The sequence below is a fragment of the Otolemur garnettii genome, unplaced genomic scaffold, assembly GCF_000181295.1.
Source record: "Otolemur garnettii isolate 467f Iridium unplaced genomic scaffold, OtoGar3 scaffold00022, whole genome shotgun sequence".
Taxonomy (NCBI): domain Eukaryota; kingdom Metazoa; phylum Chordata; class Mammalia; order Primates; family Galagidae; genus Otolemur; species Otolemur garnettii.
In genome coordinates this window covers 20,298,498-20,323,665 of record NW_003852417.1, presented here as the reverse complement: position 1 = coordinate 20,323,665, position 25,168 = coordinate 20,298,498, and the positions used below count along the sequence as shown (strand labels likewise).

Sequence of the window (25,168 nt, the reverse complement as noted above, 5' to 3'; positions counted from 1 at the left end):
ACTTTGAGGCTGTGAGTTTCTAAGTCTGACCACAGAGCTGCCCCTGGGACATCTACATGTCTGAGGTTCACTTTCCCTGTCTGTTCCAGGCTCCTTCCTCCTCCTCAACACCTCAGCAGACTCCAAGCACACCATCCTGAGCCCCTGGATGCGGAGCAGCAGTGAGCGCTGCACACTGGCCGTCTCGGTGCACAGGCACCTGCAGCCCTCGGGGAGGTACGTTGCCCAGCTACTGCCCCACAACGAGGCCGGAAGAGAGATCCTCCTGGTGCCCACTCCAGGGAAGCACGGGTAAGTTCTCTCCCATGTCCAGAATTGATTTTGTAAGATGTGATTTGACTTTTGACTGCAAATTTCCAGAGTCTGTGACATCTACTTTTAATTCACATTGTCCTTTTTAATGTGTAGGTCCAGACTGAGCCATTTCTGCTAATACTGCCTAGGTAGTGTCTTGGGTATTGATCTGTGGGTGCCTCTGCCCACCCCAGCTAGTAGTCCTTCAGAGGCTGGAGGACCAGCTGTCAGAGTGGGCACTGAATGAGTGGATGTTAAAAGTATTCATCCCCCGAAGTTCAGACACAGCCAAGAAGAAAACAGCTCCAGGGAATGTTAAAAGGCCAACATTAAAGTAATTTAATATGCTGGGAACTAGGTTTTACCAGCAGAACTTGAGCAGGAAAGGAAAGGACTAAATATTTTGGCCACCTAAGCTGGCCTTATTTGAAAGTGTGGGACCCCAGGGAGGAATTAGTCAGGGATGCTACACCAGTGTCAGCTCAGCAGAGCCTGGAACGGAGCTTCGTTCTAGAACGTCCATGGTACGTGACAGCAAGACCCCCTAAGCTTTCTAGATATTCTTGCTTACTGTACAAATAGTAAGTAACATTGCAAAGCAAACTTGAACTAGGGCATTCCTGTGCTTGCCTTTTCCCATTCCATAAATATAGATACCATCTTTTGACCCTGGCTTTGCAGGCCCCCAGATCTGATTATGTCTTCAACAAGGGTGAGGGATCCTTTTTCATGACATGTTTAGAGAATTATTCCAATTGTCTGGCTATGCTTAGACTTAGGTATCTCTAAGAAAGACATTTGCAGAGGGTCCCACCTGAACAGTGGTTGTTCTCCATCTTCTGAGTCCATGGCTCACAGAGGGAGAGCCTGCCTGTTAATTTTCCAGGAAGCCTCGATGACCTCCTCAGTGATATCTTGAAAGTTTCCTCCCCACACCCTGCTACTAATGCACCTGTATTTAATAAACTAATCACAAGCCACTGCAAACCCAGCAGAAATAATATCTTGGCCTCAAACAGAATGCTCACCCCATTCCGAAACTCATATTGGCTCTTCTCACCTCTGAATGCCTCTCTGGGCTGGCAGGGAGGGTCCCAGACACCCAGTGCCTCCTGCTCTGTTCACCAGGAGATATGAGGAACGTTGGGTGTCTGGACTGCCCACTGTTTGGGATGAGCTGTCCCCTGGCACCACGCCGCCCTCCAGTGCAACCTCCCTTCCCAGCAAGGAGCCCAGATGAGAAGGCCTCCCTTCCGGGGGTGGGTCTGTGCTGATTCCGATAGGCATTTGCACAACCTCACGAGGAGTTGCTTATTCTGACTTAATGCTCTTGACTTTCCTTCCCCACCAGCCTGGCAGAAACCAGGGGATGCTGCTTGGGGCTGCTGAGCCTGCAGGTGACCTACTGATCCCTTACAGAGCTGGTGGGGAGGAACCATTGATGTCCCAGGGGGAAGTGGAGCTGGAGAGCTCCCCACAGGGCAGGCTGGGACTCTGTGAATGTGGGAGGAAAGGTTGCACCACCTGCCTGGTGGTGCCTGTTTCCCAGACGCCAGACTCCAGGTCTCTGTGATCGTAAGCGGCGTGGCCAGAAAAGAAGCGTCTCCTCAGGCCTGATTATCCACAGGGCTGTGCACGGGGGTTTCCCTCTTTACCTTCCTACGCTCCTAACTACCAACTGAACTCCCATTCAACAGAGAGAAAACTGGGGCAGAGAGAGGCCATAGGAAGGGACTCGGTCCAAACTGGACTCCAGGTCTCCCTGCTCCTTGTTTGTGCTCTTCTCAGGAAACCCAAATCTCTCAGTAAGAACTCGGGGGGAGCAGTAGGGCTTGAGAAAGGGAAGAGGGAAGGTGAAAGCACCTTGCAAAGACAAAAAGGAGGAGTCAGATTCTTTGGTCGCTCAAGATAAATAAGCCCAAGGTCATGTGACTTTGGCACCATCAAGGGCAGTCTCCCCTCCACAAGTGGTGAGAACGAGGAGGAGGTGTGGGCAGGCTGCCATGGCCCCAGGTGTCAAGGTCTAGCCTGCTAGCCAATCCACTGTATTCCCAAGGTGACTCTTCCTTCATCCGAGGAGTTGCTCTGCCCTCCAGAGGGAATGAGATTAAGTGGGGCAAATCCAGTGACTGATGGCTTTGCCAGACACTACCCCTCCATCTGTCTTAGGCCCAAGCGTTGTGCATCTCAGGCAGGGCACCTGCCCCAGCCCTGGCAGAGCCATGGAGGCGCTGAGTGATAAGCAAGAGTGATTCCAAGTTTAAAGATGCCTGGGCCATACTCCCCCTCCATGGAGATCAATGTGAGGAGGGTAGAAGGTAGCAACTGAAAGGTCAATCAATAGACTGTCCCCAATCCCCAACCATCCTGCACCCCAGGGACTGCTGCCCTGTGTGCCTTGGCAAGATGTGAGACACAAGGCACCTGCCCGGCTAATCTGAGCGCAGTGGGTATTTGCACAGAGCTAGTTTCTCAGCCTCAGCACCATTGACAATTTGGATAGAACAGTTCTTGGCAAGGGCTGTCCTATGCATTGTCCCAACATCCCAGGCCTCTGCCCACATACATGCCAGTGGCCCCTCCCCCAGTTCTAACAATCAAAAATGTCTCCAGACATTGCCAAATGTCCTCTGAGAGGCAAAATCTCTCCCATCCAATACGACTGAATTAGGTACAGCATTTCAGAGCTGGGAAGAGCTGTGGGATTTACCTCATCTGGCCTCCTCAATTCACAGGGGTAGGAACAGAGGCCCAGGAGGGGAAGTCCTATCTAGGGTGCCATTTTTGGTAGATGAGCATCTCAAGTCCTCCATTTATGCATCTGGGCCACTCCCTGTATTAGTCAGGGATGCTACAGTATCCTGAGTTACAAAGATATATAAGGCCCAGTCCCTATCTACATTCAGTTACCACTTCTTAGCTCTCCTAGCCAGTCGCTGCTGTGCACTTCACAGGCATCTTCTTTTCGAATACTTACAACAATGCAGTCTATGAGGTTATTGTTACTCTCTCCCATTTTACGGATAAGGAGACTCAGTGAGGCCAAACAGCCTGCACGAGCTCACAGGCAGACGAGTTGAGAGGGTCCCACAGCCTGACTCCAGACTCCTTCCATCCACTGCCGTAAGAGCTCAGCAAGGCCATAGTAGGCAGCAGAACAATCTCTCCACCAGGAATGGAAAGTCCTGAATTTAAGTCCCAGCTCATCATCCATGAGCATCATTTGAGTGTTTCGTATTGGTTAGGACCATGGAGGTGCCGGGCACACAAACAGCCAGGCCCTCTACTAGGGAAGTTCCATGAACAGGCTCTCTGGCTTCAGGCAAATCCTATCCCCCCTCAAGCCTCAGTTTCCTATCTGTAAAATGCCCACTTGCTGCTGTGAGGTCCATGCAATAAGGACAGAGGGTTTGGTGCACTCTGAGTATAGTGCAAACATATGGGCCATTGTTTAATATCCTAATCAGCTTTGTTCTGCTCAGAGTTTGGGACCACAGAGGATTGCAATTTATCTGCTCTCTGCAGTCCTGAGACTGCCAGTCTCGAGAACCTTTGGATTTGAGATATTCAGCAGCTTGTCTCATAGAAAGCTCACTCCCTCTCATGTCAGAGATGACCTCAGTAGCATGGGGCTCGGAGCAGCGAGGGGCCCGGTGACATCCAGTGATGCTGGCTGTGATGATGACAAGCTGGGCTGGTGTGTTCTCATAACAGAAGATGGTGGTTTGGGGACCTCTGTTTGGAAAACAACATTTGTTGTTTGTACTAACAAGGCAGGAAGTTGTAATAATAAAGGTGGCTGGGGAGAGCCTGACTCAGAGGAGTGGGCTGAGGAATGACAAGTCAGACGCCACTGGGTCCCCCAGAAATCTGAGTCGTGAGCACGCGGTGCCGCTGCCGTGCTGCCTCTCGGGAGCAGCCGCCTGCTCAGAAGCACTCAGAGGCAGGGGGAAGGCAGTCGGGGAATCACAGCAGCTGCTCCCTTCCAGGTTGCCTGGAAAGCAGCGGAGTGTGTGCGATCTAGCGAATCACAGAGCGTGAGTGCCGCGTCTGCCAGGCAGCCGGGCTTCGGCAGGGGTCTCTCAAGGGATAGTCAGATGAGCTTATCTGCCCAGCCAGAATGACCATGGAAGAAACAAAGCTGAGAAAGCAGGGATTCCACAGTCTGGCCCAGCTAGCCACAGTATCATAAAGGCGTGGGACACCTTAGCTAGAAATTAGTGACCTCAAAGTCCCCACAGGCTGAATGATTATAATACCTATTGAATCTGGTGAGTGGGGAAATGACATAAGGAAGATGGCTCTCATTGTGCCTGATGGTAGAAGCTACTTGATAAACTTAGATCCTTTTCAATTCGTACTGGTACGTTCACTTAACCCTGAATTGAGTGCCTCTCACGTAATAGGTGCCAAAGACAGCATAGCTGAGGATGACAAGGTCACGGTCAGACACACCCACTGCACCTCACTGCCATTCTTCTGCCTTTCAGAAAGGCCTATCCAGCAGCAATGGGCTGGGTGAAATCAGTGCCCTCTCGGCTTAAGAGTTGTTGGCGTTTTGGTCTGTAGGGGCAACTCTCCTGCTCCGGAGGTCTGCCTTGAATCTTGTTTCCCCTCCAACCACACTGCTTTCTGTTGGAGTCCCAGCTATCTGGGGACTTTATTATGTGTGACCAGAACTCCACAGTGTGCGGAGGGAAGAATTGGGCCTTGAGGGGATAGAAGTTGCCAATCATCTGAATTACTAGTACTTGAAAAGATATTTTTTATCCAAAGGATTTGGTGATACTCAGGGTTGAGCCAAGATAAGCTGTCAGGGGCATTTCAAAGTGCAAACAAGCCTCATTCCAGAGGGTGATGGAGAACTAAAATTCCCTTTGGTGGAAAGCCTCACTCTTCTGTAGGCCCTTAACCCCTAGACCCAGAAATGTTTATCTCCCTCCACCTCCCACCTCCCCCACCCCCGTCAGTTTCCTGATGGGGAGGGGTGATGTGACGTGATGCCATGTGATGTGATCAAGGTGAAACTGCAGGCTCATGGCAAAGCCAGGGCTCACCTCCACAGTGGCTCTCTGGGGCCCTCCTGTGCTCCCTCCTGTGTGTCTCCCAGCCCATTGCCCCCAGGTTAAAATCGGCAACTAACTCTCCCCTGGTGGAGAAAAGCCTGTGTGCACATAGCTGCCGCACTTATTTAGGGCAGGCAGTTCTGACCAAAGATCCCAGCTTTAAAACCAGTAACAATCTTAATAGGAGATGAGCCAGAGTAATTTAACTCAAAGAGATATTGATTTGTGGCCGTCAGGAAGTACAGTTCCAGTCCTGATTCCACCAGTCACTGGCAGCACAGTTAAGAACACTGCAGCCTTTCTCAGCCTCGGCTGCCTTCCTTCTGAAGTGGTGACTGTGGCTGCCCTCTGCTCCCGTCTCCCGTCCCTGCAATGCCAGCAGCCCCCTTTCCAGATGCCACCAGGATAGGGGCAGCAAGAGAGGGTTCTGTCCACCCCAGAGTCCTGCTCTTTGGGCCTTCCCAGTCTGGCAAAGAGCACCAGTCCACAGACACTTCTTACTGATAATGTGCAGAGCCCTGGATATTCTGGTAAACAGACCAGAGAGAAGGTCTCAGGATAGGAGCCATGTAGAAAGATGGGCCAGGAGGCATTTGCTTCTGAAATGAAATCTGATTGCTTTTCCCAGGCTGTGCTAGGTAGAACTTCAGTCAGCCCAGGGCAATGTGGTAAGTCTTGCCAGCTTGGGAAATCAGAGCCTGTGGCTTTCAGCCTCCACAGCCAAAAGTTCTCCTCGAATCCTGCCTGCATGATAAACAGGGATCTGGAGTTTAAAAAAAAGGTGATCATTTATTGAAATTGATGCCCTCGAGTGGCAGTGTCACAATGATTTAATTTCAGGCCTAGCTTTTTCTCACTTTCAAAGTCATTCATAGTGTCAGCTCCTCTCTTTTTCCCCTTGGTCTGAATAACACACTAATAAATATACAATAAGGGCTTTAATGTCTGGGTGATTTACACTAAAAAGAGAGAGCCATTCAAAGACTTTAAAGATAATTTTTAAAAAGCCTTAAAAGTCACACCTAGGCTTGTCACAGGTATTATTTCTGGGATACTTTGGTGTGGGAACAATTGTGTAGCTCATAGTTCTCGAAGGAGTAAGTCCTGGGGTCTAAGTGCTCTTGGAGGTAACTCCCCACACACACAGCAGGAGTGTGGGTGAGTCTCTGAATCTCTGTGAGCCTCAGCTGTGTAAGATGGTAATAACTGTGTACTCATGGGGCTGTTCAGAGTTTTAATTAGAAAATAGGCAAAGCAGATACCAATACCTCATATGTCCTCTCTCCCACCTCCTTGCTGTCCTTCTAAAGGGCCTAGGGCCACCTCTCTGCCAGGCCACCAAGGATTATGGAGGAGTGGACCTGAGGAGACCTCATTCTCAGTGTGACCACACATGTCCTCTCAGCTGGACTCCAAAACGCCAGTTCATTCTTTCCAGGGTTTGGTATCAGAAAAAAGAAAAAACAAAACAAAATAAACAACAAAACACCAGTTCTACTCCCTGTGCCTGGATTTACCACATCCCTCACCCCATGACTGCTAATATTGAAGCCACTACTAAAATTCTAGTCCTGTCTGGAGGAACTGCACTTTGAGCTATTGGCATGGGAGGTCTCAAACTTCGGCAGTACCAATCAGAACTGCACAACTGAGGGCCATCCTGAGCCATTCTGCTTTTATTCATCCTGCCACAGGGCATAACATTTGTACCTTTAGAAAGCTCCACTTTGATTCTTCTGTTTATCAGAAATTAAGAAGGCTAACATCTCAGCTTGTATTGATTGATCATATAAGCAGGTAGCTTTATATAACATAATCATTTACTGAGCCCTAAGAAGAAAGATGAAAAGAGTTAAAGACATGAGATGGACTTGTGTGTACTAATGGGTGGACAGGCAAGTGCAGCCCCTAAGCTTGGATACCTGGGGGGTAGCCAAGGACATGACTGGTCTCCACAAATGGGTATATTCTTGACATATATATTACTCTCTCCCCAGAAGGAGTATAGCTTTCAAAGTCATAGGGGACTGAGAAGAATCAGAATGGTCTATAGAGAAGCCCAACCTTTTAGAGTCAGAAGGAATCTCTATCACATTCTTTCACCCATTCATCTATCCACTTATCCACCTGTCCACCCATCCATCCACCCACCCACCCGTTCCATCCATAAATCCATCAACCCACCCACCTATCCATCCATCTACCCACCCACACATCCATCCATCCACTCACCCATCCATCCATCCAATCCATCCACTCACCCATCTATCCACCCATCCATCTACCCATCCATCCATCCACCCATCCACCCATTCCATCCATCCCATCCATCCACCTATCCACCCATCCATCCATTTACCCACCTACACATCCATCCATCCACTCACCCATCATTCCATCTGATCCATCCACTCACTCACCTATTCACCCATCCAGTCCATCTACTCACCCAGCCATCCACCCACCCACCCATCCATCCAACCACCCACCCATCTATCCACCCATCCATCTACTTATCCATCCATCCATCCACCCACCCACCCATTCCATCCATACATCCACCCACCCACCCACACATCCATTCACCCATCCATCTACCCATTCATCCATCCACCCATCCACCCATCCACCCTATCTGTACTTGAGAATGTCACAAGTTAACACTCATCTAGGTCCCAGGTTAACAACAAAGTCAAACTCCTCCTTTCTGTTCTCAGGAGCCAGATACCACATTGTTAGTATTCATGGCGAATATCTGTATAATGCTCATTCAGTTTACCCAGTACCTCAACTCTCATCAACTCATTTCATCTTTCCTACAATCTATGCCATACATGTTATTGTCCTTCTTTTATAGATGAGTCAACTGAATCTCAGAGAGGTTCAGGGAAACACAGATCTTCTGGCTTTATTTCTTTACTCATGTTGTTTCCCCAAGAAGCATTTGAATCCTGGTGTCACGCCTGGTTCTGAGAAAAGCAAGAGCTGTCCTTGTTCAGTTGGGGAAAGCCCTTCTCAAGAGGAATCTCCTAACATGTGGTTCTCTAACTGTGGGCCACAAACCTTGAAGTAACATTTGGCACAGTCCCAGCACACAGCAGGTGTTCTGTGTTAGATCAATTTAAAACAGTTCTATGACACAACTCTTCTTAAGCCTTAACTCTAGATGTGAAACTTAAAGCCCAGTTTGAGATCACAGAAGAGTCTCCAATTGATGGAAATGGAAAAGCCTTTTCTCCCTGCCCTCCACCCACGCCCAGGGATAGATGTATAATCCTCCCCCCGGCTGAGGAAGGAGCTGTCAAAGTGCACCTCAACTGTGAAGGTTGCCACTAAGTACAAAGGACAATTCCTTTCCTGGCAGGTACAACTTTTACTCACGATTGCTTTCATTGATGGGCATAAAAAAGAAAAAAGAAAAAGACCATCAGCTTCTGCCAGTTTTGACCTTCGAGATTTGACAGCTGAAGTCATGTAGTAGGGCTCTTCTGAGCAGGTTGCTTTCGTCTTCCCACCCTGCCCTGGGTGTTTGATGGATTGAACCCCTGAACACCTGGAAGATGAGAGAACCCCATGGCTTGTCAGAATGGCATCTTGGCTAATCTCATAATGAAAAATATATGTTGTATACAAAGAGAAGTCAAAATACATAGAAACAGTCACTTCTCTTCTCAGCAGTGTTTGTGGAGCCTCAGCATTTCCCAGTGGGGAGGGAGATAGTGAAAACAGATGGAGGGACTTAGGTGCGAGATAGACCACTGGTGTCAAGAAATTCATTCATTCATTCACTTCTTCATTCTATCAACAAATGTTTATGAGTCTTATTTGGTCCCCAGCACTGGTTGGACTCTGCTGGCTCATCCTGCTTTTAAGGGGTTCAAAAGAGACTTATAATTGAACAACAGACAGTAATATGCTATAGGGAAAAGGGGTATAGTGGGTCCCAGGTACATCAGAACTGCTGGTGGCCATCAGGCAAGGTGGTTCTGAGAAGAGAACTTGAGCCGGCTTTGCAGGGGAGGAGGCTTGGTCAGGTGGCCAATGAGAAAGACATTCCACGCAGACAGCATGAGTGTGCAAAAGACAGACTAAGGACATGCTAGGTCAAACAATGAAGTTCACAAACTCATCCTAGAAAAAGTGCTACATATATTACCAAATAGCCAAGGGGAGTATTTTGAAGGTGGCCATAGTGATATTCAGCAGTGAGGTGTGTAGCACTTTTTCTAGATGAGTTCATGAACTTAATTGTCAGGGCTTATATGATGGCAGCTCTGATGGCCACTCCAGAAAATGACTGCCAAAATTGCTTTGAAGAATGGACTAGGTGCTGGACTAGGTGACTAGCTTCTCAAGGGGAGTACTTCAAAGGTGACCATAGTGATATTCAGCAATGAAGTATATAGCACTTTTTCTAGAATGAGTTCTTAAACTTAATTGTCCAGCCTCATAGGTAAGGAGCTGTGGCCATGTGATCCTCTGGATTTGTCCCATCCTCGCTTCCCTCTCCCCTATCATCCCCTTGGAGTGCTCACACTCTCACATGTATATATGTGACTACAGGTTTGTGTGGCCACAACACCCATCGCCATCTCACAAAAGCAGCCTCCACACAGCAAAGCCTCCCCACCGGCCCTGCCATCCCAACACTTCTTCCTGTAGCAAATGTCCTGCTACAAATGCTCAAAGACCTCCCTGGGCCCAGGCACCCTCCTCACTGTCTCTCTCTGGGGCAGGATCTTCCCCCCAGCAAGGACTCCAAGTGCCCACAGACGGCCCATGTGCTAGTCACTTCCACCCAGTGCCATGGACTCCAGAGTCCAAGTCCAAGCTCAAGGTGTTGCCTATTGTTCCCTCCTCACTTTGCAAGAAGATTAGCCGAGGTGGGCTGTTCCTCATGGATGGCCCTTAACCCCTTTCCCCCACAGAGACCTTCACACATGCGTCAGCACCTGCTGTAGTGTCTCTGCCTCTGAGACGCCCTTAGGGTCTCCTGCTTAGTACTGGCCACACAGTTACCAGCCTGGGTCTCCTCACTGTCAATAGGGACCCACTGGCTCCCCAGGGTGGACATAAGGATGAGACTGCTATCTGGCCAGGACCTGGCATCCAGGGAAGGAATTCACCTCCTTCCCTTCACTGCCCTTACTTTGTGTAATATTATGAATAATTAAAAGAAAGGAGGAGAAGGAGAGAGAGGAAGAGTCACTGTTGCCAGTTCCCCGGGGCCAGGCATTGTTCTAAGTGCTCTGCATGCATCTTCTCATTTCATATGACAGCCACCATCCTTCAGCGAGGAGGGCAATAGGATTGTCTCCTTCCTGGTGCAGAAGCAGAGGCCCAGCAACGTCAGGTAACCTGCTCAGGGTCACACAGCTCGGAGGGAGCAGACTGGATCTGAGCCCAGCTACCCTAGCTCCATGGTCTGGGCTCCTAACCACTGCTCCCTGGGCCTCTGTACCAGCAGATAAGAATAAATTACTATTTATTCATCATTGTTAACCATTGTTTATTCTTAATAAATGGACAACAGCATATTTTCTATGAGGTCCATACTGTCCTTCCCATTCAGAATAAATGGCAAAATTCCAAGGCCTTGTCCCCCTGAGAAGCCCATTCTGGAGAGTGGGCTGCGGGGAGAGGTGTGTCCATACTGAAGGGGGTCCTGAGAGTCCTTCCCAGAACCTGGCCTCTGCCGTCCCATCTCCTGAAGCTCCAGCCCAAGGCGGTCTCCTTCACCTTCAGAAACCACCTGTGGCTGCAGTGAAGAGACAGAATCAGGGGATGGGGCCACCAGCTCTTGGAGTTGCAGGGAGAACATCTCGACCACAGGTGCTGGCAGCCCAGGGAGAGGGAATCTCCCACTCTGCTCAGCAACCAGCTCCCGCTCTTGCTCGCAGCAGCCTCAGTATAATCCACTGCTTCTCACGACCTGCCTGCTTCTGAGTTCTCCTTTCCCGCTTTGTTTGTGTATCCCACACAGACGCCTGGCTAAATGCCTTGCTTGTTCAGAAATGCATTCTCTCATGGTTCAGAGCCTTAGTTCAGAGCCACTGCAGCCCTGGGATTTCAAATTGGAAGGCTTCATGGTTTATGGGCGGGTTTGGTGCACTGTCTCCTCCTGAGAGAATCTTACATCACCTAGCACAGTGAGTGAGGGTTCCTACTGCTCCCAAATTACTGGTGTTCTCCCTGACACTGGGCAAGGCATGTGGTGATGAGAAACAAGGAAAAGGGTAGTGAGGGCCTCTGAGAGCAGGCTGAGCCCAGGGACTGAGGGCTATTTCTCTAGACCATTTGCCCATGGGCACCAGGTTACCTGAGCATCTGGGACCTTCTCCCCCAGCAGGACCCTTAAGCTCAGATGGCAGGTGCATAATGGCAGACTGAGGATGGAGCTGCGGGCTGTGCTGCTTCAGCTCAGCCCTGCGCTAGACTCAAACCTTAGTTCACCAGGAGGAGTATGAGGAACAAGCCCCAGCCTCATTGCTATTCTGTGATTATGGTTAATTCTGTGGAATGTTCCCTGAAGTCCTTGAGAATGATGTTCTCGGTGGCTCTTCCTGGGCATTAGGAAGCCCACAACTGGAGCAAACTAGACCTTGATGAGAGAACTGACAGGCAGCTGCTGCAGGCTGCTAATCTTCTGCTTCACGTCCTTCAGAGGATCCCTGGCAAGCCCAGGATCTAATCTGAGTCCCTCATTAGCAGTGCATTCAGAGCCCCTGATCCAGCCTCAGTGCTCTTGAGCTCAGCTCAGCCCTTCCTAGACCTGTGGTTCATTCAGATCCAACTCCCTGCAGTTGCTCCAAGTAGGACAAGCTATTTCATCCCCCCTGCCTTCCCCCACCTCACTGACAATCAAGAGCAAGCCCTCTGCTCCTCCTAGAAGGAGTCTCTTAGCTCCTCTTCCACAAGGCCTTTCCTGACACCCCAGACCCACTTGGAGCAGAGCCGATCACAGCATCCTTCCCACCAGTGTCTGCACCTGCCCTGCATCCCTATCAGCGTTCTCCCAGCACTGGACCACATTTCTACCTGGACATGTTGCTCTGACCACTTAGACCATGTTGCTCAGACCATGTTGCTCTGAGAGTAGGGATGGCCATTATCTGTCATTTTCTGTCTAATACTTAGCACAGCACTTGATTCATAGTATGCATTCAATAATTACTCATTAAATGAACAAATCCCCTAACTGAGCCAAAAACGCTTTGAAAATTTGAGACAGGGTTTCAAGCAAAGAATTTATCTATTATACAAAGCTCTTGACCAGCATTCCATACACACCCACTCACTTCCTTCTACCCAAGCCCAGACAGAACGACTGTCCCCAGCCTGTGTCATCCCCATCTGTGGCCCTAACCATCTCACATTACTGAGCAAATGCTGGCCTCTGTTAGCCTCGGGAAAAGACGAGGCCCAACGCTCTCTGATCGCCCCCCTGTGCTCCTTTTAGTTCCACCAATTTTCTGGGTTATTTCCTGTATATTTTGTGTTCTTCCACTGAAGACTCGTACGTGGTATTTCCCAGTTCCTGCCTCCCCTTAGGTCACTTGTCTTTACATCACCGCTTAACCACCCTGACTCCCATTGAGTTTTTCATCTTTTCAGACAATGTACAATGAATTCCAATTGCCTTCTCTCCAACTGTTCGTTAAGCATTCCCTCTATGATTCTGTTTTTCTCTCCCAGTACTTTATTTCCTCCCTGACTATGTGGAATTCTAATTGGCATGCCATTGGATGTTTACCCGCGGCCTCAGAGACACTCCCCCATCTCTCCAGCCTTCTTCTCAGTGGGCTGTTTGCCTTCCCCGGGGAGCCTCCTCTGTCCATTGGCTCAGCCTCTCAACAGACCCAGATGACTTCCATTTCTGAAAATCCTTGCTTTGTCTATCCAATTTCTTGATTAACCCTCTGCCACCTTGTCTAACTTTAGAATGGACTTCAGGGTTTGGGGAGCTGGTGGCAAGAGCCAGGAAATTTGGTTGGCAAAGTGAGGGTTCGGATGGAAATGCCACCTCCTGTATTTTGCCACGTGTACATGGTCCTTGACCTTTGAATGTCTTCTATTGCTGCCTCCCAGTTTCACATTTGCACATGACCGTTTATGGGTTAAAGGCATAATTCAGCTAGCACAATTCGAATCACAGAATCATGAAGCAAAAAAAATCTTAAAAGTCATTGAATTCAACCCTTTTTCCCCACCCTAAACAGTGCAAGAGCCTCTTCCAAAGTTCATCTGCCTTTGACTTGTCTGCTCCCCCCTACAGGATGCCCAAAACAGATTAGCTCATCCCATTGTAAGCAGCGCCAGCTCCTCGGAAGAACTTGCTGGTGGCCCCCTTGGCTTTGAAACTTTAGAAAGTTACGGAATGTCTCTAAAAGTTATTCACTATCTCTAGCATTTGGTTATTAATAGTTATTCAAAGCCTCTGGTGTTTCATCCTCAAAATGGGAATAGTAGTACCTGCCCGCCTGCCTTAGATCTTCGTGAAGATAAGGCTTTGTAAACAATGATAGCCAGTGTGCACTGAGTGCTTATCACGTTTCTGATACTCAGGCATATGACCGTATGCAAGACTACCTTTTCCTGAGACTCTATAATTTGAGTTCCCAAGATAATTAAGTTCGTGAACTCATCCTAGAAAAAGTGCTACATACCTCATTGCCGAATATCACCTCAGTCACTAGATGGCCAATAGGAGTACTTTGAAGGTGACCCTGGTGATGTTTAGCAATGAGGTATGTAGCACTTTTTCCTAGAATGGGTTCACGAACTTGGTTATCTGACCTTGTTTTCCTTCTCCTGGTTGATCCTCTAGTTGTCCTCTGGAGTCAGGTAGCACAAGACTACTTTCTCCTAACAAGGCAGTTTGTCATCTCTTTGAGGACAGTTTTCATGTCTCTTAACTTTTTTCAGGCTAAATGACTTTAGTTTTTGCTACAGTATGTTTTTCAAAGCCATATTCTTCAGATGGGATCTCACCAGCAATGGGGGCAGGGGCCCTGTTCTTCTCTGATCTACAATTTCCACCCACTGATTCAGCTGAAGCTTGGCTCACTCCTTCACAAGCTGCATCCCACAGTTTGAACTCCAGCCACCTGAGCTGACACCATTAAGAATCATGGAGGTGTGGGTGGCACCTGTGGCTCAAAGGAGTAGGGAGCTGGCCCCATATACTGGAGGTGGTGGGTTCAAACCCAGCCCTGTCCAAAAACTGCTAAAAAAAAAAAAAGAAAAGAAAAGAAAAAGAATCATGGAGGTGCTGCCATATGTCACTAAAACCATTTCTTAGACAATTTACTGCTTTTCTTCCTGATGGAGAGTTCTCAAGTTTGTCTTGTAGGCAAAGAAGGCCTTTCTTGTTTGCTATTGACATTCCCCAAAATGTCTGATTTGAAAAGAAATTCAATTCTGGCCCTGGCCTTCACATCATCTTGCTTTGTTTGTCATCCCTGTCACTTGCCAGCTTTGCCCCTTTGTTCCCCTGATTGCCAGAGACATTTTTATACTGAGTAAATTGCATCAGGCCCACTGCAAAATGAATCAATTTGGGAAGAGTATGAGCTGCACTGTTGTCTTAAGTGTGCATTAACATTTAGATGCGTTATTTAAAACGAGCCTGGGGTTAGTGCCAGAGAGACAGGCTCATGACTATTCTGACTCATTCCCTGATGCTGGACTGCACAGAGGGGCTGGGGAGCCCTGTAGCCCCTCCCAAGCCCTGTTGTATTCTCCATCTCTCAAGTGAGGCCTTGAACTAGGTGAGATCTTTTAAGAGCTCACATTTCAGAAGTTGATGGACAGACTAAGACAGACTTGGTGATCTCAGAGCGGAACAAAGGCAGGTGAGGGAAGAAAGGCTTTTTCTTCTCTCATCATCCACGACACACACACATGACTTCTAGGTTTAAGTACAAATCGTATGGCCAGAAGCCTTTGGAGGTGAAACAAGGCATGGACCAAGAAACAAAAGATGCCAGCCAACTCTCTAGTTTAAAAATTAAACCATTTTCTAGAACGGGTGAAAAAGCAAAGCTTCAATCCAGATGATGATGTGGTGATTGGATGAGCTAATTCTTTTATCATCAAGAGAGTCAGATAATATCTCCATTAGTAGCAGAAGGTTTAAAAATTGGAGAGAGTGGCAACACCAGGACAATAGCCTGATTAATGCTTTTTCAATCACCTGGGCTCATGGCCTAAACTGGTAATGGACTCCATCCATCAAAAAATTATTCTATTTGGCACTCTGGTTTCTGAAGAAATCTGGATGTCCTCATAGAGAACTGGTTAAATGATTTAATGTATATGAAAGCTCTTAGCACAATGCCTCAGTAAAAGCTGGTTGAATCTATTCAGTCTATTCTAATATATGTTCAAAGATATAATGATCCATTAGGTACACAAGAGAAATAAAATGTCAGTTGTCTAATGCTGATCCCAAAGCTCTGAGATGTATAATTATCAGCATTGTAAGGGTGGCACCTTCTTGGGATATTAGCCTTGATCCCTGTCCCTTGTTGTCCCTTCTCTCTGTATGTAATAGCCCCAGTTGCATGGAAACTCACCAACTGCGTACATTTATGTCCATTTTTTGCACTAGAGCCTCAATTTCATCTAAGCATACACTGTACTTTTGTTTTGATGTCCCTAAAATCCAAGACAGTACCTAATACAGGAAAGGTATTTAATAAATGTTTGGTGACTGAGAAGTATTTCCAAATTGAAACTGAAAGTAGTGTTGTGCTGATTTGGGAGTTGAAGTAGATGATGGGAAGGGTATCTGATGGGTTTTGTTCCTGGCAGGCCTGAAGGAGCAGGATCCCTGACCAAAAAGAATAAACAGAGAAGACTGCTAAGCCAGCTCATTGCTTTCAGACAATGACAGCTACCACTTTCATGGCACTAAATATATGCCAACATGTTCCAAATGCCTTGACATATCATTACCCCTTTAATCCTTAACATAGTTCTACAAGGAGACATCATACCCATTTTACAGAAGAAGAGACTGAATTTGCCCACAATAATGAACAGAGCTAGAATTTGGGCCCACAAGGACCACTGCACCATATGACGTGACCTCCTCAAAAGAGATATGAAGAGGTGGCTCTCTCTCCTTTCCACCTCCCCACCACCAGGTGATATGCTAGGCAGAGAGGGGAGAATACCAGTAAAAAGAAACTGTCTCCTCTACATCCCCAGCATGAATTAGCATCTCCACCCCTTCCCAAAGGGCACTCTTGATTCAGCTGCCACTAGGACCCGGGAGGGAGGATCCTATGCAAAGCCTCACCATGTATGGTACCCATTTGGGAAAACTCAGAGCAGGACCACTAGAATCTGCTTGGACCTGCTCAGACCTCTAGGACCTGCCACTAGGAGCCAGAGGGAAGATCCTATACAAAGCCTCACCACGTATGGTATCCATTTGGGGAAACTCAGAGCAGAACCATTGCAAGCAGAAGAGCTTTTTCCTGCCCAGCCCCTCACTCTGACAGCAGGTGTGGGGACAGGGAGGAAGACTCTGACCTACACTCCAAGCAAGTACCCAGCGGGGCTCTTAGCAGAGGAGTTGCTTCATTCCATTCACAGATAGAGCAACAGAACACTAAGGGGAAGTGTATATGGTGTACTGCAACGTGACCGGGGCAAGGTGGGAGTGACTGGGTGCACGTGCCCTGCCCCAGCTTCCCCGGCCTGGGCCCTCACTGGAGTCTCTAGACCCGATGTCTCTTTGGCCCCACTCAGCCAGGCTTGGCCTGCCCTGTCTCAGCAAGGTGGATAGGATTTCCAAAAGTTCTAAAAGGAAAGGGAAAAAAAATCTCCCTCTTTTCCAATTAGCTTATAAAAATTTCTTTCTCTAATTGAAATTTCCCCTCTCGCTTGTGCCTTTGGATGCCTGCACTTAATTGTCTTTTAAACAAGAAGCTGCTGTGATCAGAGAATTCAAAGTTACATCTGCATCTTTTGTGCTGGAGTTATTCTGCCATATGCTTCTAAAGCTGGTTACAGGTTGATTTTGATGACAGCAATGTAAGTCTTGCTATAATTGGTCGTCTGCTTACATAATTGGGGAAAGAAAATTATTTATTGATTCTCAATTCAAAAAGAAAATCTACAAACATGTTTCCCATAACCACACGATTCCATTTCAGTCCCCCACCCCCACCCCACTGGCTTGGCAGGGTCTTACTCTGTGGCCCACTCACTCCCCTCGTCCCATCCTACCAGGCTTGCCCTTCTGTCTTCATTCACTCACTTACCCATTCATTCATTCATGGCTTACTTAATTCAATAAGAATCCCTTTGCTATGTTCAGGGAAATGAGCTAGAAACAAGCAGAAACAGTCGCTATCCTCATCAAGCTCACACTCTAGAGAGGAAGATGAACATTACATTATAATGACATGTGTAATCATGTCATTGCCACAATGATGGAGGAGTACAGGCTTCCAGAAGCTTCTACCACAGCGGCCCTGACCCTAGCCAGGAGCTCAAGGGAGGCTTCCCTGAGGACAGGACATTCCCATCCAAGTTTGAAAGAAGCATAGGAGTGGCAAGATCCTTTCTGAGTGTGGGAACAACATATGAAGGTCCCAAAGGGAAAGAGGTGTGATATTTTTGAAGAACTCAGGAAAAACTTATATTGAGGCCAGAAAGACAAGAGAGGATCAACTGGAGGAAAATCTGGGGGGGAAAGACAGGTGGGAGACTGATCAGGAACATCTAGGATACTAATCTTTACCTTCAGAGCCAAGAAAAGCTGATGTGGAGTTCAAGAATAGGACAGTGAATGAATTGGAGGTAAGGGTGAGTATGGAGACTCCAGACTTTTCCCCAGGGGAAAGGAAGAGAGTGAGGCACAGACAGAAGTGAAGGGACTTGCAGATACAAGGTATCTTGTGGGCAGGATTAACAAGGGATAGAATACTGGGGGGAGAGAGAGGGAGGCAATTGTAGCTTGGCCAATTGGGTAGATGGGGCCATTAACTAAAACAGATAAACATGGAGGCACAAGGGTAGAGAGCAGAGTTCTATTTGGAGATGGAGAGTTTTTAGAAACTTGTTAATACCCAAGGGAATATGCAGGTAGACATGAGGGTCTGTAGTTTGGAGGAAAGTACTAGGCTAGTGAAAAATACTTAGGAGTTGTTGGCACGTTGGCATGGTCTTCAAGCCATGAGAGTATGTTAAAATGTCTAGGAAACTAACTGATGATGAATCATGAACCTAAACATAAAATCAAAAACTACAAAATTTCTAGCAGAAAAGCTAAGAGAAAATCTTTGCAAACTTGGGTAAGCAAAGTTTTATTAGCACACAAAAAGCATAAACTATAAAACAACATGTTAATTGTACGATTTATCAAAATTTAAAGCTTTTGCTCTTCAAAAGATTCCATTTTAAAATGAAAAGCCAAGCCTTGGTGTGGGAGAAAACATTTGCTCTACACATATTTGACAAAGAACTTATACCCACCCAACAAGAAATGGACAAAAGATTTTAATAGATGCCTCACAAAAGAAGATAAATGACTATCAAACACATGAAAAGATGTTCCAAATCACCAGTCATCAGGAAAATTAGAATTACTAAAACTAGAAAGACTAACTACACCAAGTGCTGAGAAGGATATAAAGGAACAAAATGGTGTACCCATTTGGGAAAACAACTTAGATGTTTCTAAAAATTAGACATATGCCTGCCATACAACCTAGCCATTCCATTCCTCGTCTGAATATTTAACCAAAATAATAAAAACACATATCCATACAAAACCTTGTGCATTAAAATTAATAGTCAGCTTTATTCACAAATAGTCCCAAACCAGAAATGACTCAATTGCCCATCAAAAGGAGAGTGAACAGAGAAATTGTGGTTTATCTATGCATATGTATGGAACATATGTATGGAACACTATCCAACAATAAAAATCAATGAACTACTGATACAACAGCATGAATCTCAAAATCACTGTGCTGAGAGAAAGAAGCCAGACAAGAGGACCACATAGTGCATTATTCCACTTATATGTGATTCTAGAAAATGGAAACTAATCTGCTAATCTATCATGAAAGAGAGTAGGGAAGTCATTACCCGGGGAGTACAGCAGAATTGAAGGCAAATGGGCAAGAGAACTTTTTTAGAAGGGAGAGAAGGGCTTGGAGATAATGGAAATTTTCTGTCTTTTGAGTGTGGTTGTGGTTTCCTGTATAACAGCTATTTAAATTCATCAACTTGTCCACTTTAAATGGATGTCATTTATTGCATATATATTACAGATGTATCTCTGTAAAGTCGATTTTTAAAAAATACCTAGAAGGGAGCGGGAAGATGAAAGAGCTGAGAGTAAAATTAGTGAAAAGGAGATGAGGAAATTATATGTGCCTTAAAGATAAGTGAGTTTAAATGTGAAGGGTGAGGGAGAGATAAGATGGGGAGCAGAGAGGCAGAGGATCAAAGCAAGCCCACTTATCTGCACCTTCACTGTTCTTCAGTCTGTCCTGTGTAGCTCAGAGACAGCTCTACAAGATGGAGTTGATATTCCTGAATTCATGAATCCCCTCTTTCTTGAAGGCTTTCCAGAAGATTCAACCCAGTCAGTTCTTAACTCTGTAAAACTATCTCCACTGCAACATAACTCTCTGGTGTCCTACCTGATCAGATAATGCTTGGAAGTCGGTATACTCTCCTCTTTGTTTCCTTCATCTATCAACATCCAGTGCTATCTTTGTTTACCAATTATTTTGTGTAGATGGTCCTGATTTTCCCTAAGAGACCATTCTTTCACTGCAAGTTACTGACCTTTTTCTATAAACAGATTACAAGTATTACAGGTATTGAACGTACTTTCTTTTAATAATCTATGCACTTCCATTTACAGCAAAGAAAACTAAGGTTCAGGAAAATCAACTTCCCAAAGAAGTAGAACTGAGATCCAAACTCAGGCATTTCTGAGATCTAACACCTATTCATAAGCGTTGTAGAAACAGCCTCCTACAGATTTGGGGCCATGTCTTATGCTTTATTTACCCAACACTGCAACTGTTACAGGGCTGAGCACATTGTGGATGCTAAACAAATATGGCTTTGTTCATTGTTGATTCCTTCAACTAATACTTTTCTACTTTAAAATAGCAACCACCTGACCACCAGGGACTCTTAGGGGGCTTTAAGAATGTCAATGACTAGGGACGGTTCATACTTGCCAGAGCACATGAAGGAATTAATTAAAGGAGCCCCTTTTGTCATTGCCTGGGTGGAAGAAGAGCCAGCAGCCCCTCTCTGGTAGTGAAGTGGCCTTTCCTCTCTGCTGGGACCTATTCCCCTTCCCTGTAAGAGACACCAGGAGAGTGTCAGAGGATGTGGCCACTTCCACTGGTCACCAGGGCCCAAACTCAGTGTAACAGCTTCTAATACACCCATGATGCCACCAAAATTCCTGGGTAAGGGAGTGGTGACTAAAGCCTCTGCCAGGTCTTTCTTCTTCTGATTGCAAAACTGAATCCCAAAAACATATCACAGAAACAGATCACAGTTGCTGAATTCAAAAACTTCCTCTCGATGGCCTTGTAAATAAAGTTCCCTAGTTCTCTCTTTCTTTTGAAATGTCTCTCCCCACCCTGACCTTTGTTCCTCTGGCTCTCTAATGCCCCCAAAGTCTCTATTATAATGGCATACCTAAAAGGTTATTTGAGCTTTTGTAAAAGGCCTTCTATTAGAAATAAATTGGAACAGAAGAAGAGAGACGTGTTAAGAAATGTTGATTCCCATTTGTGTATCATTGATTCTTAAATAATTTGGATAGCAGGGTGGGGGGAGAGGGAGGACTCATTCGTGGTAAAAATTCCTGAGATTCACAAGGATCCAGAGTGAGATAGTTGCCTAGAAGGTAGAGGCTCATTTCTTTCAGATTTCAGACTTTATTTTCATTGAGAAGCATGAGAGAAAGAAAGACTGGGAGGAATTGTATGAGTGAATACAGGTGAATACAGAAAGCTTTCACCGATCTAATTTGCTCTTAAAACAGCCTTCCCCATGGCTGAAGAATCTCCTATTTTCCTTAAACCTTTCTATATCAGCTACATATTTAAAAAAATAAGCTTCATTTAATGTATCAGGGGAAACCAAGGAAGATGCTTTGGTGAGAGATGAGGTTGAAATCATAATGTTGGAAAAGGCCAAAGCCAGAATTGTTATTTAAATGTTAAATAACCCCAAATTTACTACAGGTTGTTTATAAACATTCCAAAAAATTCAACTCCCTTTTCCTCTAGAAGCTTCCATTACAGAGAAGCCTCCACACGTGGCCATGGGCACGATGGTCTATGTGCAGCTGTCCAGAAACAAGCATATTTTCAGAGCAGGGTTTGGGTCTTCCTCTTCTCTGTGTGCCACAGATGGGAGTATTTCCACACATGACTCACATCCCATTTCTAACCTGTTTATTTCTCCCATTAAAATAAAAACACCTGTTGTATCAGAGTCTCTCAGGAGGGAGCCTGGGCATCAGAATCTCTCCAGAGGACCCAGGGGAGTCATCTCCTGAGTAATGCACCCCCCAGTGCTGCCCGTGACTGAGCACACTTGGGACGCGCTGAATGAGATGGCCTGCGGAGAGCTTCTCAGCATTTGTCAAGCATAAGAATCACCTGGGGATCCAGGTAGAACGTGTGTTCTGATCCGGTAGGTCAGGGACGTGGCTGGAAGTCTGCATTTCTAACGAGTTCCCAGCTGCTGCTGCTGCTCTGAGAAAACCACTTGGGTAGCAAGATTCAGAAAGGAAATGCACGTCCACACACAGATGTTAATTGAGGCCAGAGGCCAGAACAATCTGAGAGGGACTGAGTGTACTTTCTCTGCACATCTGATGAGTGATGGGGGAAAATCTCTCTCAAGAAAGCCAACCAGGCCCTGCAGGGTGGCTCTTTCCCGGTGCTTTCCCCAAGATCAGACCTCCTTTTAGTTTTGCAGGGCTGGACAAACTCAGGACTCAAGTTAACCACACTCACAGAAGACATTAAGTATTATTAAGTTGTGAGTGGGATTTTTAAATGCTCAATACAACATATGATGATTGGTATGAATCCCTTCCTTGACAGATTAGAGCATTCTCTGCCTGTGGGCACATCCACGTAGCCCCCAAACATCAGGCTGTAATCAGCAGGTAGAATGGCCAGCAGGCTTACAGGTCCCCTCTCAATACGTCTGCCTCCTACTGTAAGCAGCTTCCGCAGCTGTAAGCCGGGCTGTTTCCCCAATGTCCCACCCAAAACATTCTTTCAGTCTTATCTGTCTCCTCTGAATCCTGCTTAACTTTGAAAGCCAAGTCCCATATTTTCTAAAATGCCAACTGCATTAGTACCTGATGGGCTCACCATGTCTACACTAAGACCACCCAGATCCTCCCTTCATCAAGAGCATCTCATTCTCTGGTAACCTCCTGCTGCTACCCCACCAGAGGTCATAGTCCATGTTCCTTGGTTTTTTCTAGGAGGAAAAGCAGCTAGTATTCATTGTAACTTGTTTAACAGAATAATAGGAAGAAAACCAGAAAGAATGCAGAATTGGAAAAAAGAGTTCAACACCCCAAAGCTTGATGCCTGATCTGAGAACTATATGCAGAGAAAAGAAATCATTGTTTCCAGAACACAGTCTCTGTCAGAGACTTAAAGAGCCTCTGTGCCCATCTAGAGAGACAGCCTTCCACTGGGCATGGTCACCTGGAATAAAGTCATTGGGTGAGGGAGAGATGCATCTTGGGAGGGCCTGACTCTAGGAGAGGGGGCCACAAAGCTATAGCAACCAGAATTCATTAGTTTGGGTGATTGCTGTAGGTATCCATGTGGGTTTTATTATAATATCTGTAGCCACATCCATGTCCATTCACCCTGTGAATGGCTGCTGCTGCTGGCTGACGCACTAAATCAAAATTACTTCATAATTTTTCAATTAACGTGTCCCCCTTTTGCATTTGAATTTCCTCATCCTCTCACTGTGCTGTCTTTAGAGATGCTCTAATACCCCTTGGCCGCGTTATGTTATAGGCACAGCTGAAAGGTAGAGGCCTGTATGACCTGGCTTTGCCCACCTGATTTGGGCCTCTTAGAATGATGATTTCCATGAATGCTCTGATGTGTAAGGTGGCCACTGAGGTCCCTGGGCTGTCCTGCCCCTATTTATTCACATGAAGCAATTCCCTGAACCCTACAGCCACCACAAACAGGTCCTTAGACCACCAGATTCCCTGTTCCAATGTCTTCTCAACCTTTTCTACACAGAATGGGATTCCAGTCATCTCAAGAGTGCCTGACCTGACACAGAGCTCCTCCCAAGCTCACAAGAACCTTGGGGCTTTCTTGACCTCTGGAAGGAGGGAGATGATTAGACCGTCTAGTATAACTCCTACCTGCTGTTTGAAGCCCCCTGCCAAGAACTTATCAGTTAATTTGAATTTCTCCTGTAACAGGCAACTCTCTGTCCCCTCCCCGCCAAATAGTTCAACCATCTTTAAACAGCACATTCATTCTCGAGCTATGATGCCCAAGAATCTGCAAAGCTCTAGGCCTCTGGGCCCCCTCCCTACCCTGTAGGTGAGCTGCAGGGCTGTGAGATCCTGGGGACCCACAAGGTCTGAGAGCTGTCAGCAGGAGTCCCACTAGCAGGGAATTCATCACCCTCCCACCTGAGAACCCCAGAGCAGCCCAGCTACTCCCAAGTCACACCCTGCTCAGAGAACCAAAGGCTTTCAGAGTCCTCTCAGCCCAGTAGGCTTCCCTCACCTTGTTGAGTCACTAACTCCTGCCTGATAGGACCCTCACTTCCCTCCACAATCCTAACCGAGCTGGTCCCTGGGGTGTCTCTACAGGCCCTAAGCAGCCTGGGGTCTCTGTGCCACCTCAGGCCATCCTGGACGCACCCCCTGCCCTGGACTCCTTGCCCCTCCCTCCACCCAGCTGTCCAAGTGACCTACTTGGCACATTCAGTGGGTCCCCATCTGCTCTGGGGGACAGTCCAGCCTTGCTGCCCGGCCTCAAGGTCCCTCCTGCTTGGCACATTCAGTGGGTCCCCATGTGCTATGGGGGACAGCCCAGCCTCGCTGCTTGGCCTCAAGGTCCCTCCTGCTTCTCCCTGTCTCTCTGTCCTCGCTTCCTCTTCCCATTCAAGCATTACCCGAGGCTGTGACTACACATCATCCCCCTTTCACCTTCTCCTCACGTCCACTGTGAGAGCAAACCCTGTCAATTCCGCCTCTAAAGGATATTTCCCCTCTTACCTCCTCTCTTCCACCACCCTGGCACAGGCCACCTTGATTTCTCACCTGAGACAGTAATAGCCTCCTAATTGGCCTTCCTGCTTCCTGTTCTGCCCCTTCTAATTCATTCTCTGTGAAAAGCATAAAGTTTAAAAATATAGAACAAATTATGTCAGTATTCTACTTCACTATAAAACCACTGAATGGCTTCCCACCAGTCTCAAAATAAAATTTTGGCCTAAAGCCCTGTATGATCTGGCTTTGCCCACCTCTCTGACCTTTGCTTATAACCTTTCTCCCCACATCCGCTGCTCCTCTATTGGTCCCAGCCACACGCCCTTTGCACTTGCTGCAAAAAGCTACCCATTTCTTGTCTCTATATTGTCATCCCCTGTTCATCCTTTGGAGCCAAGCTGAAAAATCACCACCTCGCGAATGCACACTGTGATCTCTGCCTTTCCTCGTCTCTGTCTTTGTTTAGTTCCTTTTACTAACAAGCCACGATTAATGTATTTGGTTCCTAGTTTATTGTCTAAATCCC

At 46.8% G+C, this 25,168-nt stretch overlaps 1 protein-coding gene across 1 annotated transcript in view; it reads left to right on the top strand.

Annotated features, from left to right (window-relative positions):
* ALK (ALK receptor tyrosine kinase) overlaps positions 1–25,168 on the top strand; it is a 701,480-nt gene that overhangs the window by 383,569 nt on the left and 292,743 nt on the right. The window contains exon 4 of the mRNA XM_003787498.2: positions 90–291. Within this exon, the coding sequence (XP_003787546.1) occupies positions 90–291 (202 nt within the window). The remainder of the gene's footprint in view (positions 1–89; positions 292–25,168) is intronic.